At 40.6% G+C, this 12663-nt stretch overlaps 1 protein-coding gene across 1 annotated transcript in view; it reads left to right on the forward strand.

Annotated features, from left to right (window-relative positions):
• The window catches only part of ITGA2 (integrin subunit alpha 2), a 66980-nt gene that overhangs the window by 40580 nt on the left and 13737 nt on the right, over positions 1 to 12663 (forward strand). Inside the window, exons 12-21 of the mRNA XM_086629289.1 lie at positions 197 to 342; positions 1032 to 1175; positions 3423 to 3626; positions 4440 to 4576; positions 5944 to 6083; positions 7072 to 7223; positions 8286 to 8396; positions 9004 to 9086; positions 9887 to 10028; positions 11667 to 11759. Of these exons, the coding sequence (XP_086485415.1) occupies positions 197 to 342; positions 1032 to 1175; positions 3423 to 3626; positions 4440 to 4576; positions 5944 to 6083; positions 7072 to 7223; positions 8286 to 8396; positions 9004 to 9086; positions 9887 to 10028; positions 11667 to 11759 (1352 nt within the window). The remainder of the gene's footprint in view (positions 1 to 196; positions 343 to 1031; positions 1176 to 3422; positions 3627 to 4439; positions 4577 to 5943; positions 6084 to 7071; positions 7224 to 8285; positions 8397 to 9003; positions 9087 to 9886; positions 10029 to 11666; positions 11760 to 12663) is intronic.

The raw sequence follows: 12663 nt of genomic DNA on the forward strand, positions 1-12663 counted from the left end.
CTGCTTGTCATTGTTCTCTCCAGAAGACTATTACAAATTTTATGCACATGTGACAGCTTAACTTCCTGTCTGGGCGCACCATTCTCTGCGACTGAAGTACCAGATTGACTCATCCTCTGTGCCTTTATGGATAACCAACTGATGACTTGTAGTTGATGGTCTCTCACGCATGTTAAATGTTGGCTTCTCTCCCCAGGTTATTCTGTTGCTGTTCTCTCAACTCAGAGCTCCGTCTATTTTGTTGCTGGTGCACCAAGATCCAACTACACTGGCAGAGTAGTGGTTTATGATGTTGACAGCGATGGCAATGTCGCGATTGTGCAGTCCCAGAGAGGCGAGCAGGCACGTATTGACACAGCAGTAAATTGCAATGCATTTGTTCTTGAAAATTTCTCTTTAGTGGATTCTATTTAGAATCCACTTGAACTTTGCTCTGCCATTAGACTATTTCAATGGGCTTAACTGTAACTCTTAAACAGTATTTTAGGAAGTCATCCAATTAGTGGTAAAAGATAATATTCAAAGCTACTTAATATATCATTCTGTCAGCACTTCTAATTGGGAGAAACTCAGCGAGCTCCACTCTGCCTGAGAAGTTGTGAAGTAAATGACATCAAAAGAGAAATTGGACGCTCATTCTCTTTTTCTCCATTTGGAAACGAGTAGCAAGTTTAGATGGTTTTGGTTTTGTTTGTTTCTAAAACAAATTTGAGACCAAATCAGAGATTGGGTAGTTTCATGTGCACAGTTTTATCTAAAAGAATATACCTCCCATAGCTTATTCTCTGTTTGCATTCTTATTGCTGAGTGGTAAAGCCATGACAGCAGCTACTGGGCAGGAACAGTGGACACATGATAAAGATATGGTTCTTCAAATGCTGGAGTATGTTATAGAGTAATTTCATTCTAATAGGCAGTTTCATTCATTAGCATTGGACTATTTCTAGGTGTAAGTTTTCTGAGTCAGGTGCTAAAACAGTATGCTTTACAAAATCCACATACAAACACAACTCTCTTACTACTGATTTCAGATTGGCTCCTACTTTGGCAGTGTGGTGTGTTCAGTGGATGTTAACAGGGATTCTGTGACAGATGTGCTGCTTGTGGGTGCACCGATGTTTATGAATGACCTGAAGAAAGAGGAAGGAAGAGTATACATGTTTTCCATCACAAAGGTAAAAAGGAGGCACTGTAGTAAAGCTGGAATTAGCTTCCCACCTCTCTATCCATGATAAGTGCTGATAATTTCATTTGCAGCTGGAGGGATTTACTGTTGTTCCCTGGACTACAGTTTTACCAAAGAAAAAGCAGTCAAACTGCAGTAGTACTTAATGACAGTGTTGGTTCTGTTAAATCAGAGAGTGATCAGAAGAGCCATCCCTGGCCCCACAGCCAGCTGGTGCAGGAGACTCACTCAAGCTGGCATTGCTTAGGGCTAGCTTCTTTCAATGCAGACTGGCCACATGCACACTAAAAAGTCTTTGGCCCTGGATCTTTTCAGGGTCCCTAAGTCAGTATTTAACATATCTTTTTCAAAGTGTTAGAAGTATTGCGAGTGGTGTTTTTGTAAGGAGAATCAGAGCGTGTGCTTTTCCTGCCTGGGGTGTGGCAGAAGGGCAGGGGTAAATGACGCCAAGCCTGCCTGGTTAGAGGTCTGCGGATGGAGCCCTTCCTAGTGCGATCTCACCCATTCTGCTTTTCAGGGGCAGCTGCAGACTTTCCCCAGAACTGCTTGTGCATGTAATCTGGGAATAAGCCAGTTGGAACAGACCAAAACCGAGTCAATAGCAAGTTAGTAGCTAAGCACTATTGGTGACCAGGGGCCTGCCACTCTAGGTGGCTCCTGGTCCTGGTTTTAGGCACTGTGCTAGGCACTGTACACAAATATAACACAAGGTTGACCAGTTCTCTGAAAAACTTAGCTCAGGGCTTTTGCTAATTATTTGTTTGCCATTTGATTTTGGAAAATCTGTTCAACACCTAGCAGTATTCCCAAAACAGTTCTCATAAATGCTCTTCTGCCAGTTTTCTGCATTGTTGCATACACTTTCACACTGGATGGTTGCTATTACTCATGTTGTCTCCTTTTTTCAGCGAAGCTATGTTATCATCCCTGGAAGTGTTCAAGGCCACATTGGATGAGGCTTTGAGCAACCTGGTGTAGTGGAGGGTGGCCCTGCCCATGGCAGGGGGGTTGGAACTAGATGATCTCTGAGGTCCCTTCCAACCCAAACCATTCTGGAATTCTGGGATCTGTCTAATGGTTGGCTGATTGTGTTTTCACAATGTCTATATTAACACTTCCTGAAGCCTCTGGCACTTTTGAACAGTCTCTCAATCCATCATTGGATGTCTGGATATGCAAAGTAAATTAATACCTGCCATCCCTCAAAGAAAATAGAACCTAGCCTTTTTACTAAGTAAATTGCAATCAAATAAATAGTGAGGTAGGACTATCCTCTTCAGCAGCAGCTCACAGTAAGATCATCCTAAGGCAACAGGACACTGTACCCTAAGGCAACTTCAAGGTAGATGGAGGTGCTAGAAGTGGTACTGCTGGCAGCTGACATTGGCCTTTGTGACTGGAATTAGACACGAAATACGGAAGAAAAAAAAAATGAAGGATCTTTTTGTGTGTTTTGAAAACTGTCTAAATTGGAACAACATTTAGTCATTTTCAAATGTTAGGTTTAAAATTATTCAAAAATTAAGAATAATGAAAGAAATTTTTTTTTCCAAGAGCCTGGATGTGTGGAACTTCTCCATGTTGTGCAAATAATACTTTTCTAGTTATTTTTAATAAATGACTTGGCTGATATTTCTAAAATTTTAAGCACAGTGTGATAACTGAGGTCAAAGGTGAGAATAATATTTGCCAGAGAGTTGAATTTAAGCTAGTGTAAATGTGATTATTTAAGTATGAAGATCTCCAATCTTTCTTCCTTCATTGTCACTGGAGAGGTCAGGAGTTTAGCATTTGGACACATGTTTTTTGCATTAGTTTAGTTAGGAAATTCCATTTCTGTTTCAAAGAATTATGTCCAGTTACATAATTTCCATTCCCTCTGCATAAAACCTGGTAATCCAAAACTGGAAACTGTATTTTTCAATGTATTGTGAAACTTTCAGAACAGTCAGATGAGGACAGTGAGAGCGTTTAAGTTTCATACATATGGTTATATTTGCTGTTAGTGCTTTGCGTAGCATGCTTTAATTTTGCTGTGTAATGCTTGCCAAGACTCTGAGACATAATGCAAACTGAATGGGCAATACAATGGGGAAGGAATTCAGGGTTGAGCAGTCCAAGCGGAATGTACTGGAAAACAAAAACAAAAAACAATGCACATAGATACTGCTCCTGTGTCTCATCTGGTGTAATGGTAGCTGTGTTTTTGCTTTTTCTTCTTTTTCCTTTTTTAAAGGGAATTTTGGATCAACAAGAACTCTTGGAAGGTCCACAGGGGTCAGAAAATGCTCGCTTCGGATCAGCAATCACAACGCTTGCAGACATTGATTTGGATGGCTTTAATGATGTTGTAATAGGTGCACCGTTGGAAAACCAAAACTGTGGAGCAATTTACATTTACAATGGATTTCAAAAGACTATACGTACCAAATATTCTCAGGTAATTACCTGTAATTACCTTTGTTGCCTAATGCTGTACTCAATGCCTTTAGATCCACTAGAGGGAAACAGGATTTTCTGTCTTTTAATTGGCTACTGTTTCATCCGTTTAAAGGAGTACTGTTATTCTCATGGCTTATTTCAAGTTTTGTGCCTCTTCTTACTTCAGTTGACAGCATGCCTTGTTTGATGTTGTGGTGCTTTTAACTGAACCACATAGAGGAAAAGGACTTGCAAGACGCTCCGTCTGAGCCTCTTGCAATTTTTGGTGCCTGAATATGAAGTCAGCTAATTTCCTATACATTTTTTGACACCCATTGTTCAGGTTTTTAGGGTTGATATACAGCAATGAAAATGAGATAAATCCCAGCTCTGTAAATTATAAGTATGTATTATTAAAGGAAAAGACTTTCAAGGGCTTCTGCATATCCTATATGCTAATATAATGGTTATTTTAATGTCACTTTCCATGCAGACCTTCTGGTTACAGAAAGTATTTGTTAGAAGTCCTGTTAAGCTTCCTGTTCTTTGAGTTGCTCAATGTGAGATGGAAAAAGTTTCCAGTAAGTACAAGCTGGCATACAGCAGTCAGTTAGCTGATCTGCTCCCAAGACAGAAAAATCTAGTCCATTGTCTGCTCCAACAGGGGAGGAAAAAGTGCTTAAAAGCATCTGAGAAAAAATCCACAAAAGCATTTTGTTTAAACAATACATTGCATATACAGTTAATATCAGTGAAAATCCATTGCTTAGGCTGCTATCTACAGACTTAAGCATGCTTGTGGCAAACTCAGTAACCAAACTCTCTTTCTCAGAAAATTTTAGGATCGGATTCTGCTTTTGGACAACGGCTCCAATTCTTTGGAAGATCAGTAGATGGCCATAGAGACTTAGATGACGATGGCATTACTGATGTATCAGTTGGTGCTGATGGAAATGTGGTTCTGCTATGGTTGGTAAACCCTTTTAGAAAGGAAGCACTTAATGATTCAGATGCAAGTTGAGCATTTAGTTAATTAAACAGCAAAACAAACAAATGAAAAAGCTCTTTCATTCCATGTGTTCAGAGCTAACACACTTACTGCCTCATTGCTGCTATCATAGCTAGCTGAAAAACAGCATCAGACTAAACCTCGTTTAAGCATTTATCATCAAACCATCAAAAGCCAAGGCAGTGTGGGGCGCAGAGCCAGGGCACGTGGGGCAAGCTGGGTGGTGGAGGCTGCCAGAACGGACCTGGGCAGGGATGGGAAGAGCCAGGAGACACCCCTGCCCACTGCTGCTGTGCAGAGACGTGGTCCAGAGGGAGGGGGCAGCAGCAGGGAGTGAGGCTTGCTTGAGAGTGTTTGTAGCAGCAGGTTGTACTTCAGTAGCACGGTATAATTTTGATAGCTGAGCCTGAGACAGATGAAACCACTTCCCGCACAACCCGCATGACTTTTATGGACTGGTAGGCTAATCTAGGGGAGAGAGTTGTCCTGCAGGGTAAGGACAAAGAGCAGTGAAAGAGAGTTGGCACCTATTTCTGGCAAGAAACCCATCATTTCTGGCATGTGGCCTTTGCCAGAGCAATCTTTCACAAAATAAAGAAGAAAGGCTTCACAGAACCCAAATCTTCTGCCTCCCTAAGTACTGTTCCTTGAGGAGCTAAATTAAGATGCAGCTTGATTTCCTATCTGTCACCTGTCTTCTAGCCTGAGGCTCCCCATTGTAAGAAGAAAGACATCACTGACTTGCTACTTATTTCACAATTAAACGAGATTTTTAAAAATGAGTGGTCAGTTTGGACCTTCGACCCACAATAGAACTGCTGCTGGTGCTGGGGGAATTGTATTAAAGAAAATTACGCTCCTTGGAGTACCAGCATTTATTTAGGTTTGATTAATGAAGATGCTCTTTTTTCTTTCACTCTGGCATTTGGTCTGATTAATGAGTTTCACTTTTGATTAAAGTGTTTGTTTTTACGTGCAGGGTTCCTTTGAAACTGTTCTTCAAAATCTTGATTAATTACATAGAAGTTGTTTTTCTGAAAAATAAGAGTATTAATTACAATGAAGAATTACCTTTCTTCGCCTTCCCAGACGAGCTCAGTAACTTTCCTGAAGGAGCAGAAGAAGGTTACTTACTGGGAAAACAGGACAATGGCTTCATTATCTGTTATCTTAAGGGAAGGATTAGAGCATTAGGATAAAGACATTGAAAAATGTTAACATTGGGAACTAAGAAAATCAATGCTACATTTACAGATAGTAATAGACAACAGCTTCGATGTTACCCAGTGCTCTTGAAATCACGTCACCTTTTAAAAATATTTTTCAGGTCACAAAGCATTGCAAATGTGTCCATAATTGCCTCATTTAAACCTGAGAAAATCAGTCTGCTGAACAAGAACACAGAAATAACTGTCAAAATATGTTTTCGGGCTACATTTAGACCTGCTAAGAGAAATAATCAAGTGGGTAAGAGTATTTCAATGACTTGTCATATATTAATTTCTTCAAAAGACCATTATTCAAATGAGAAGTGGAAATTCTAAAGATACATATGATTGAATGTCAAGAAAGGCAAAATCAGTATAACACAAGTGCTTGAGAAAGTGTTTTTAAGACCTACTTTCGTCACTGACTTTATAATCTTTGAAAAGTGAGGAATTAACAGTGTAAAGGAGAGCTGTATCCTTGCTGCTCAACAAACCCCAGAAAATGTCATTAATGAGAAGCTGATTTTTTTTCAACCTGCTGGTTTCAATGCAGACTGCAGACTTTTCTTCTCTCTTCAACCAAAAAAAAGAAAAAAAGATTTCCATAGGCTCACTGCAGATTTCAGTGTGGAGAAGCTCGTCTTTTCAGAGGACAGGAGAGCACCAAATATTTCTGAGACCAGCTTCTCATGAAGCTATTTAGTTAAACATACACGTCATGGATAACACCAGTTGGACTGCTTCAGTGCTATGTATAGTGCCTTTAGGAACTCATGATTGTGAGATATAAAATAATGGTGAACTTCCACAGCATATTAGTCATAATATGAAGAGAAGAAGACAGAAATTATTACACGATTGAAGAGAAGATGCAGATTCTTTATAGTCTTCTCAGAGTTCAGGCATATGGTTGCAAGGCCCCTTTATCTAGCGTAATCCTGGCCCTGCTGACTGGCTTCTTGCCTGAGCTGCAGGCTCAGACATCTGCAGTGGAGACTGGATTGATTGCCATTTAATGTGCTCTCTGTGGATGAGGACTTATGTCAGGATTTAAACCTGTTCGTCTGCTTTGGAGAACACATGAGAAAATTTTATCATTTTGAGACTTCTCTGTGTTTAGCCAGCTATGAAAAAAGTAAAATGTTTAGTGTGGTTTGCAAAGCCTGGTCACTCTCTAATGTTGCGTGTAGTAATGAGATCACGGGTAGTCATACTCAGCAAAAAATGTACTGTTATTCTTCTTGTAGCTATAAAGTACAATGCAACATTGGATGCAGATCTCCAGTCTTCTAGAGTGACTTCTAGAGGATTGTTCAAAGAAAACAATGAAAGGTACATGCAGAGGGATCTTGTGGTACGTCATGAGGACAACTGTGTTCATGATGTCTTCAGTGTACAGGTAAGTGCAACTGCAAGCAGTCTAACGTGACAAAAATGATCAGAAGAAGACACTGATGAATTTTACGTCTCCAAGATTAATTTTATGCACAGTGTACTCCATGACTTACTTATGTTTCTCAAATCCCCCACAACTGAAAAATACTTAGTAGGATTCTGATTTCGAAGAAACTAGTAACTGTCAAATTCAGCACAGCTTTTTAGGATAGAAGAGGCAGTTGTTAATTGTGTAATTCAGCTCTGATATAACACAGAGCCCATAGTCCATATTTTCAATAGATTTTAATTTCCCTCAGAGTAGATTCTTCTGTAAGAACTAAGACATACATGCAAATGTTTTATCTCAAACTAACCACTTTCAGGCAGACTTCTAGTGCATGCTAGCCCTAGGTATACACCTAGGAAAAATACAAGAACGTCTCCATATTTCTCTAGAACCAAAGACTGAACACAGCCCTGAGAGTTGCCTTAAGCACCTGCAAGATGCCAGGTCAGGCAGAGGACTTCAATTCCTGCTCTGCTTTGCCATGCAAATATTTTTGACTTGTTGATCACATCTAGTGCTATTGTGAAGCCATGAGCCATAGGGCTAGAAGAGTGTTTTTCCAGTGCTAAGAAACAGAGCAGACATGAGGTAGATTGTGTTTTGGTGTCGCTCGGGCCCAGCTGCTCTCTGTGATGGTAAGGCAGAGTGGAATAGGAATTTGACTTCTGCAGCCAAGTGCGAATGAAAGTCACCTGGTGGTGGCTTTTGAGGACCAGCTTCTGCAGCTGCAGAGAATCTGCATGTTCCTTAGCCCTAGAAGTGACTGTGAGGAATAGTCTCCAGGGATCTTAGGAAAATGAGTTTTATCATGGAAAAGGCACTAAAAGCTGTTTAGCAAGAGGACCCCACACTAGGCAATCTCTTAAAAATATTGCAGTCAAGAAATGAGGCTTTATACTGTTACTTCTTGTTTACAGCAAGTATGATTTTACTATGCATTCTCAATTTACAATAGAATTACCAATTTTACCGTGTTGGCTTTGCTGACAGCTATCATCTGAACCATGTGTTTTACAGGAACCTTCCGATGCAGTGAATTCCCTTAGTTTACGCATTGACGTTGGCCTTGCAAATCCTGGCTCCAGCCCTGTCCTTGATATATATTCTCCTGCATCTGTGGCCTATAGTGTGAGTATGCAGACTTACTATTGAAAAATGCATGGCTATACACACATCCATAATGTATGGCCCCCACAAACACCAAAGAGGTACCTGCAAGTGAAAACTGGCATTCTAGTTAAGTCACTGGGCTGAAAGAGGCAGCCGGCGCAGGGAAGGAGGGCAGCGGGGTGTCCCCTTGTTTCTTTTATACCTTTGTCTGTATTGCATGGGCTTGCTCACACATGCATCAGCCACCATGGCATAACAAGCATGTTGGTTGAGCCATGTCACTGTTGATGTGAGCTTCTAGTTGATGGCAAAGATGAACTCTTTTAGGTTAGTTTAACCTACAATAAAAATACATAAGTGAGAGATGGAAACTCTTTGATTGCATCACATTCATTGTGGCTTAACAATAACCTGCTTGCACTGTTCTTATGCATCAGTTAACACTCAGTAACATGTTACTACATGTCAACTTGCTAATATGTCAGAGTTTTTAATGCCCTTAAAAGGGATTTTCTTATCTGCAAACCAAGAATGTGCTTCACCTCAAAGGTGTTTGCACTCTACTGTCTGTAGATAACTTTAAAGTGGAACACTGTCATTCAAGGAATGTTTTTGTTATTCATAGATTCCTTTTATTAAAGACTGTGGTGAAGATGAACTTTGTTTCTGTGATCTTGTTCTGAACGTTCAGCAGAAGGCAGATGATGGGTAAGAGCTGAATCAGTGGAATGGAATGGGTTTGTCTTTAGGCTTTGGATAAATTTCCAGATGAGTGCCTTTCTAGTTCAACATCTACTTAGAAATAGCAGGGATGAAAAAAGCAATAGCATTTCTGTCTAAATAACTAATATATGAAAAAGAAGTATGATAGGAACACAGATACAGAAGTAGGACTCTTGTCAGCTTAGACAAACCCAAGTTTTAGTACCTTAGGGACTGAGGACACAGTGAGTGTTCAGAAGAATTGTGTCTGGCTGGCTGCTGTCAAGAAAGTGAGCACGCTGGGAGAGCAGCAGCGGCTGAAGCAGCTATCTCCGTCCCTCCTGCGGGCAACAGTGAGGATCCTGCAGCAGGCTGTGCCACCGAGGTGCTGTGGTCAGCCATTTGGGCAGCACATATTCCCAGTTCATATGCAGATATACGCATACATGTACAGTACAGAGAGAAACAGAGCTGCCTCTTCCTGGAGCTGCCATCCAAGTCCACCATCCACTCTTTGTCCACCGTCCCACCAGGGCAGAGCACTTGAAAATGGAGTAAGTGACTTTGACCATACATAATCAAGGTCCTGCACTTGAAGAAGACACTAATTCCATTCTGTTTTAAGAAACACTATCACAGAGTTTCTTATGTCAAAGGATTTAGAAACCAGAGCATTTAAGTGCGTAGAACGTAGGAAATGTCTTGCTGTGCTTGTTATTTGTTGTTGGCTACAGGCAACACTTTTCTTATGATCCACAGCTGTTCTAGTACCTCTATTTACAACAATGGACTTTATTTTCCAACAGCAAACAGCAGTTTGTTGTCAGCAGCAAAAACAGAAGATTAACATTCAACGTGAAATTGAGAAATAAAAAGGAAAATGCATATAACACCAGAATCCAGGCTACGTTTTCAGACAACTTGTTTTTTGCTTCATCTTCTTTACCGGTATGTGATACCCAGCCTCACTGTTCTGTTATTGCCACTGATTCTCGGGCTTCTCATAGAAATTATTTTTTTTTCTTTCTAGTAGTGCCTGTCCCAGGAAAGAATGTATGTGCAAAACTCTCTCCCAATTTATTTTCTTGGATACCAGAATTACTCCCTTCAGCATATCAGTTTATTTAGGTCACAGAGAGACACTGCCAACTCAGCATAAAAGTTGGAAACCTGTTCAGCTTGACCTCACCTCAGTATTTCAGTCATCTTTTCCTCACTTTAGGCCTTGGCACCCATGTCTTCTGCTTGACTCCCAACATGCCTGAATGCAGTTGCTGTGCCACAGGGAATTTGTGTTTGATAAATTAAGCACACAGCATCGATGATGTGGCCTTAAAGCACAGAAATAGTGTTACTGCCAAGGCCATGTGTTCCAGCTAGACAGCTAATCAGACTGAAATGATTGCTATACCAGGAGCTCTTCTAATGAATTTTGTCTTACAAAAGGGAAAAGAAAGGAATTATATGTACTATTTTGGGGAATGCAGTAAATCGATAATCTCAACTGTTACTCCCAAACAATTCATGAAGGATGAAATCCAGACTTCAGTGCTTGGCTTATGTGGTCAGGCTGCTACTGGAGAGGTGTGTGATAATCCTAGGGGTGAAATGCAGAGCAATCTCTATACTGAAGGGAGAAGTGGGATAGGAGCATTCATCACTGCCTAGGAGCAGCATTTTCGTGATCAATGAACTGGCAGAAAGACTCCACACAGCACTGAGGGTGCCCCTCTACCTCCCCATCCTGTTGTGCAGCAAAATTGCTCTTTCCATTCATGCCAAAAGACCACACTGGAGCTAGGATTTTCTTTTGCTTTAAAAGCCCATTTGCTTAGAAGTATTTTGGCCTGCAAGTGAAGCTTTTGACCAAAAATGTGCCTGCTTCAAAGAAGGAAGAAAAGCTTAATCTGAGAATGTATGGATGTTGCTCAGTTTTTCTGTTGGTTTTTTTTTCGTAGCATAAGTCATGAATGGTAAATGTCTAGTAGTGATGCGTTTAACAAAAGACAGTAAATGTTAGTGAAACTCTTTTCAAAGTGATAATAATGGGCTATGGTCTACAAGTTTGACTTTGATATAGGACGATGACATGCTAAATATTCTGCAAAGTAGTAAATAAACTCTTATGTCTTGCAGATTTTCCTACAAAAAGTACGATAGAGTTCCCCTCTGCACACTAACTTCTACAGTGAGAGTACTTCACTAGCTCTCAGGTCGTGTAAATACGGCTGCAAAAGTTCTGTAAAAATGCTCTAAAAAAGGCACTGTACAAGTTAATGCTGGAGGTGACCTGTAGTCTCTAACCTGTATTCCTGCTTCCAAGCCCAGCACAAAATTCTAACAAGATCATGACAGCTCACAAGACATCTCACAGGACTAGTCCTCGTCCCATCTTTCTCTTGCCTCTCTCCTAGCCCTGCCTATTCCCCACCCGTCTGCTGCATCTCTGGGAATGACTGCCGTAACACCTATCTGTACTACTCCTTAGCGTAGTAAGTGTCCTGTTGAAGATACAGACTGGGAACTTCCTCTCTGCTTTATCAAGACCTGGTACTAAGATTACTTTTCTGTCTGTTTCCTCTGCAGAGCGATGGGACTGAAGTCTCATGTCAGACAGGAACAGCACAAAGTACAGTCATTTGCCAAATAAGCTATCCTGTTTTCAGAACAAGACAACAGGTACAGCTGGCATGTTTAAATAACCTTGAATGATACCCAAAAGCTTTTTTGTTGTTGTTTTCCCCTAAATCCACATTTGCTGCTGGTGAGGATTTCTTAGATTTGCCAGCAGTTAACTTCCCTTTGGGTTTCAGAGGCATTAGAAGAAGCAAACTGAGGGCTAAACTTCTGTGACCTGGTGTCAGATGAAAGGAAAAAAGGCTCTTGAAGCACATTTGACCCTACAAAACCTATGGGTTTCAAATGCTACTGTAGCTTTGTAACTCTTGGAGAGTGAGCGCTGGGGGCAGAAGCAGAGAGCATCACACATATCCTCCTGGCAAGTGAATACAATTCCTATCAGACCGCTTCTGCTGCGTAAACCTGGAGTAGCTCCCTGTCCTGCTCTGTGAATCTCATCTCTCCAAGAAGGCAGCATTGCTTTGAGAGCAGAGGGGTGTCCCACACAGCCCTAGGATAGATCATATATCCTTTTTCCCATATATACCATAAATCTCAGGGTGTCCATGGTTTTGTGGAACTTAATCTCTTATTCCTCAAGGACAGAAAAGAAATAGGCTTCCAGCCTCTAACACAACTGAAGCAATAAGAAACTTGCTACGAAGAATAGAAACATGATGTTCTGCAGTGGACCGGCAGGGCAAAATATAAAAAAAACCAAAACAAAACACTAATTACATATAGAAAGTTAGGTTTGTTCTAAATTTGTAATGGCATTGGTCAAAGCAGACCTGTTGAAACAAATGGAAGAAAAGAGTGAATACAAAGCTTGTTAGTGCTAGTGTTAAAAGCATGTAATTGAAGCAATCTTGAATGCTTTTTGTTGCAGCTTCTAGCTAGTTACACACAATTTAAAAATGCCAATAGCTCATGTTTTGTAGGGAAAAGTGAGAAGAAAGCAATT

Source organism: Tauraco erythrolophus, chromosome Z (assembly GCF_009769465.1).
Source record: "Tauraco erythrolophus isolate bTauEry1 chromosome Z, bTauEry1.pri, whole genome shotgun sequence".
NCBI lineage: Eukaryota > Metazoa > Chordata > Aves > Musophagiformes > Musophagidae > Tauraco > Tauraco erythrolophus.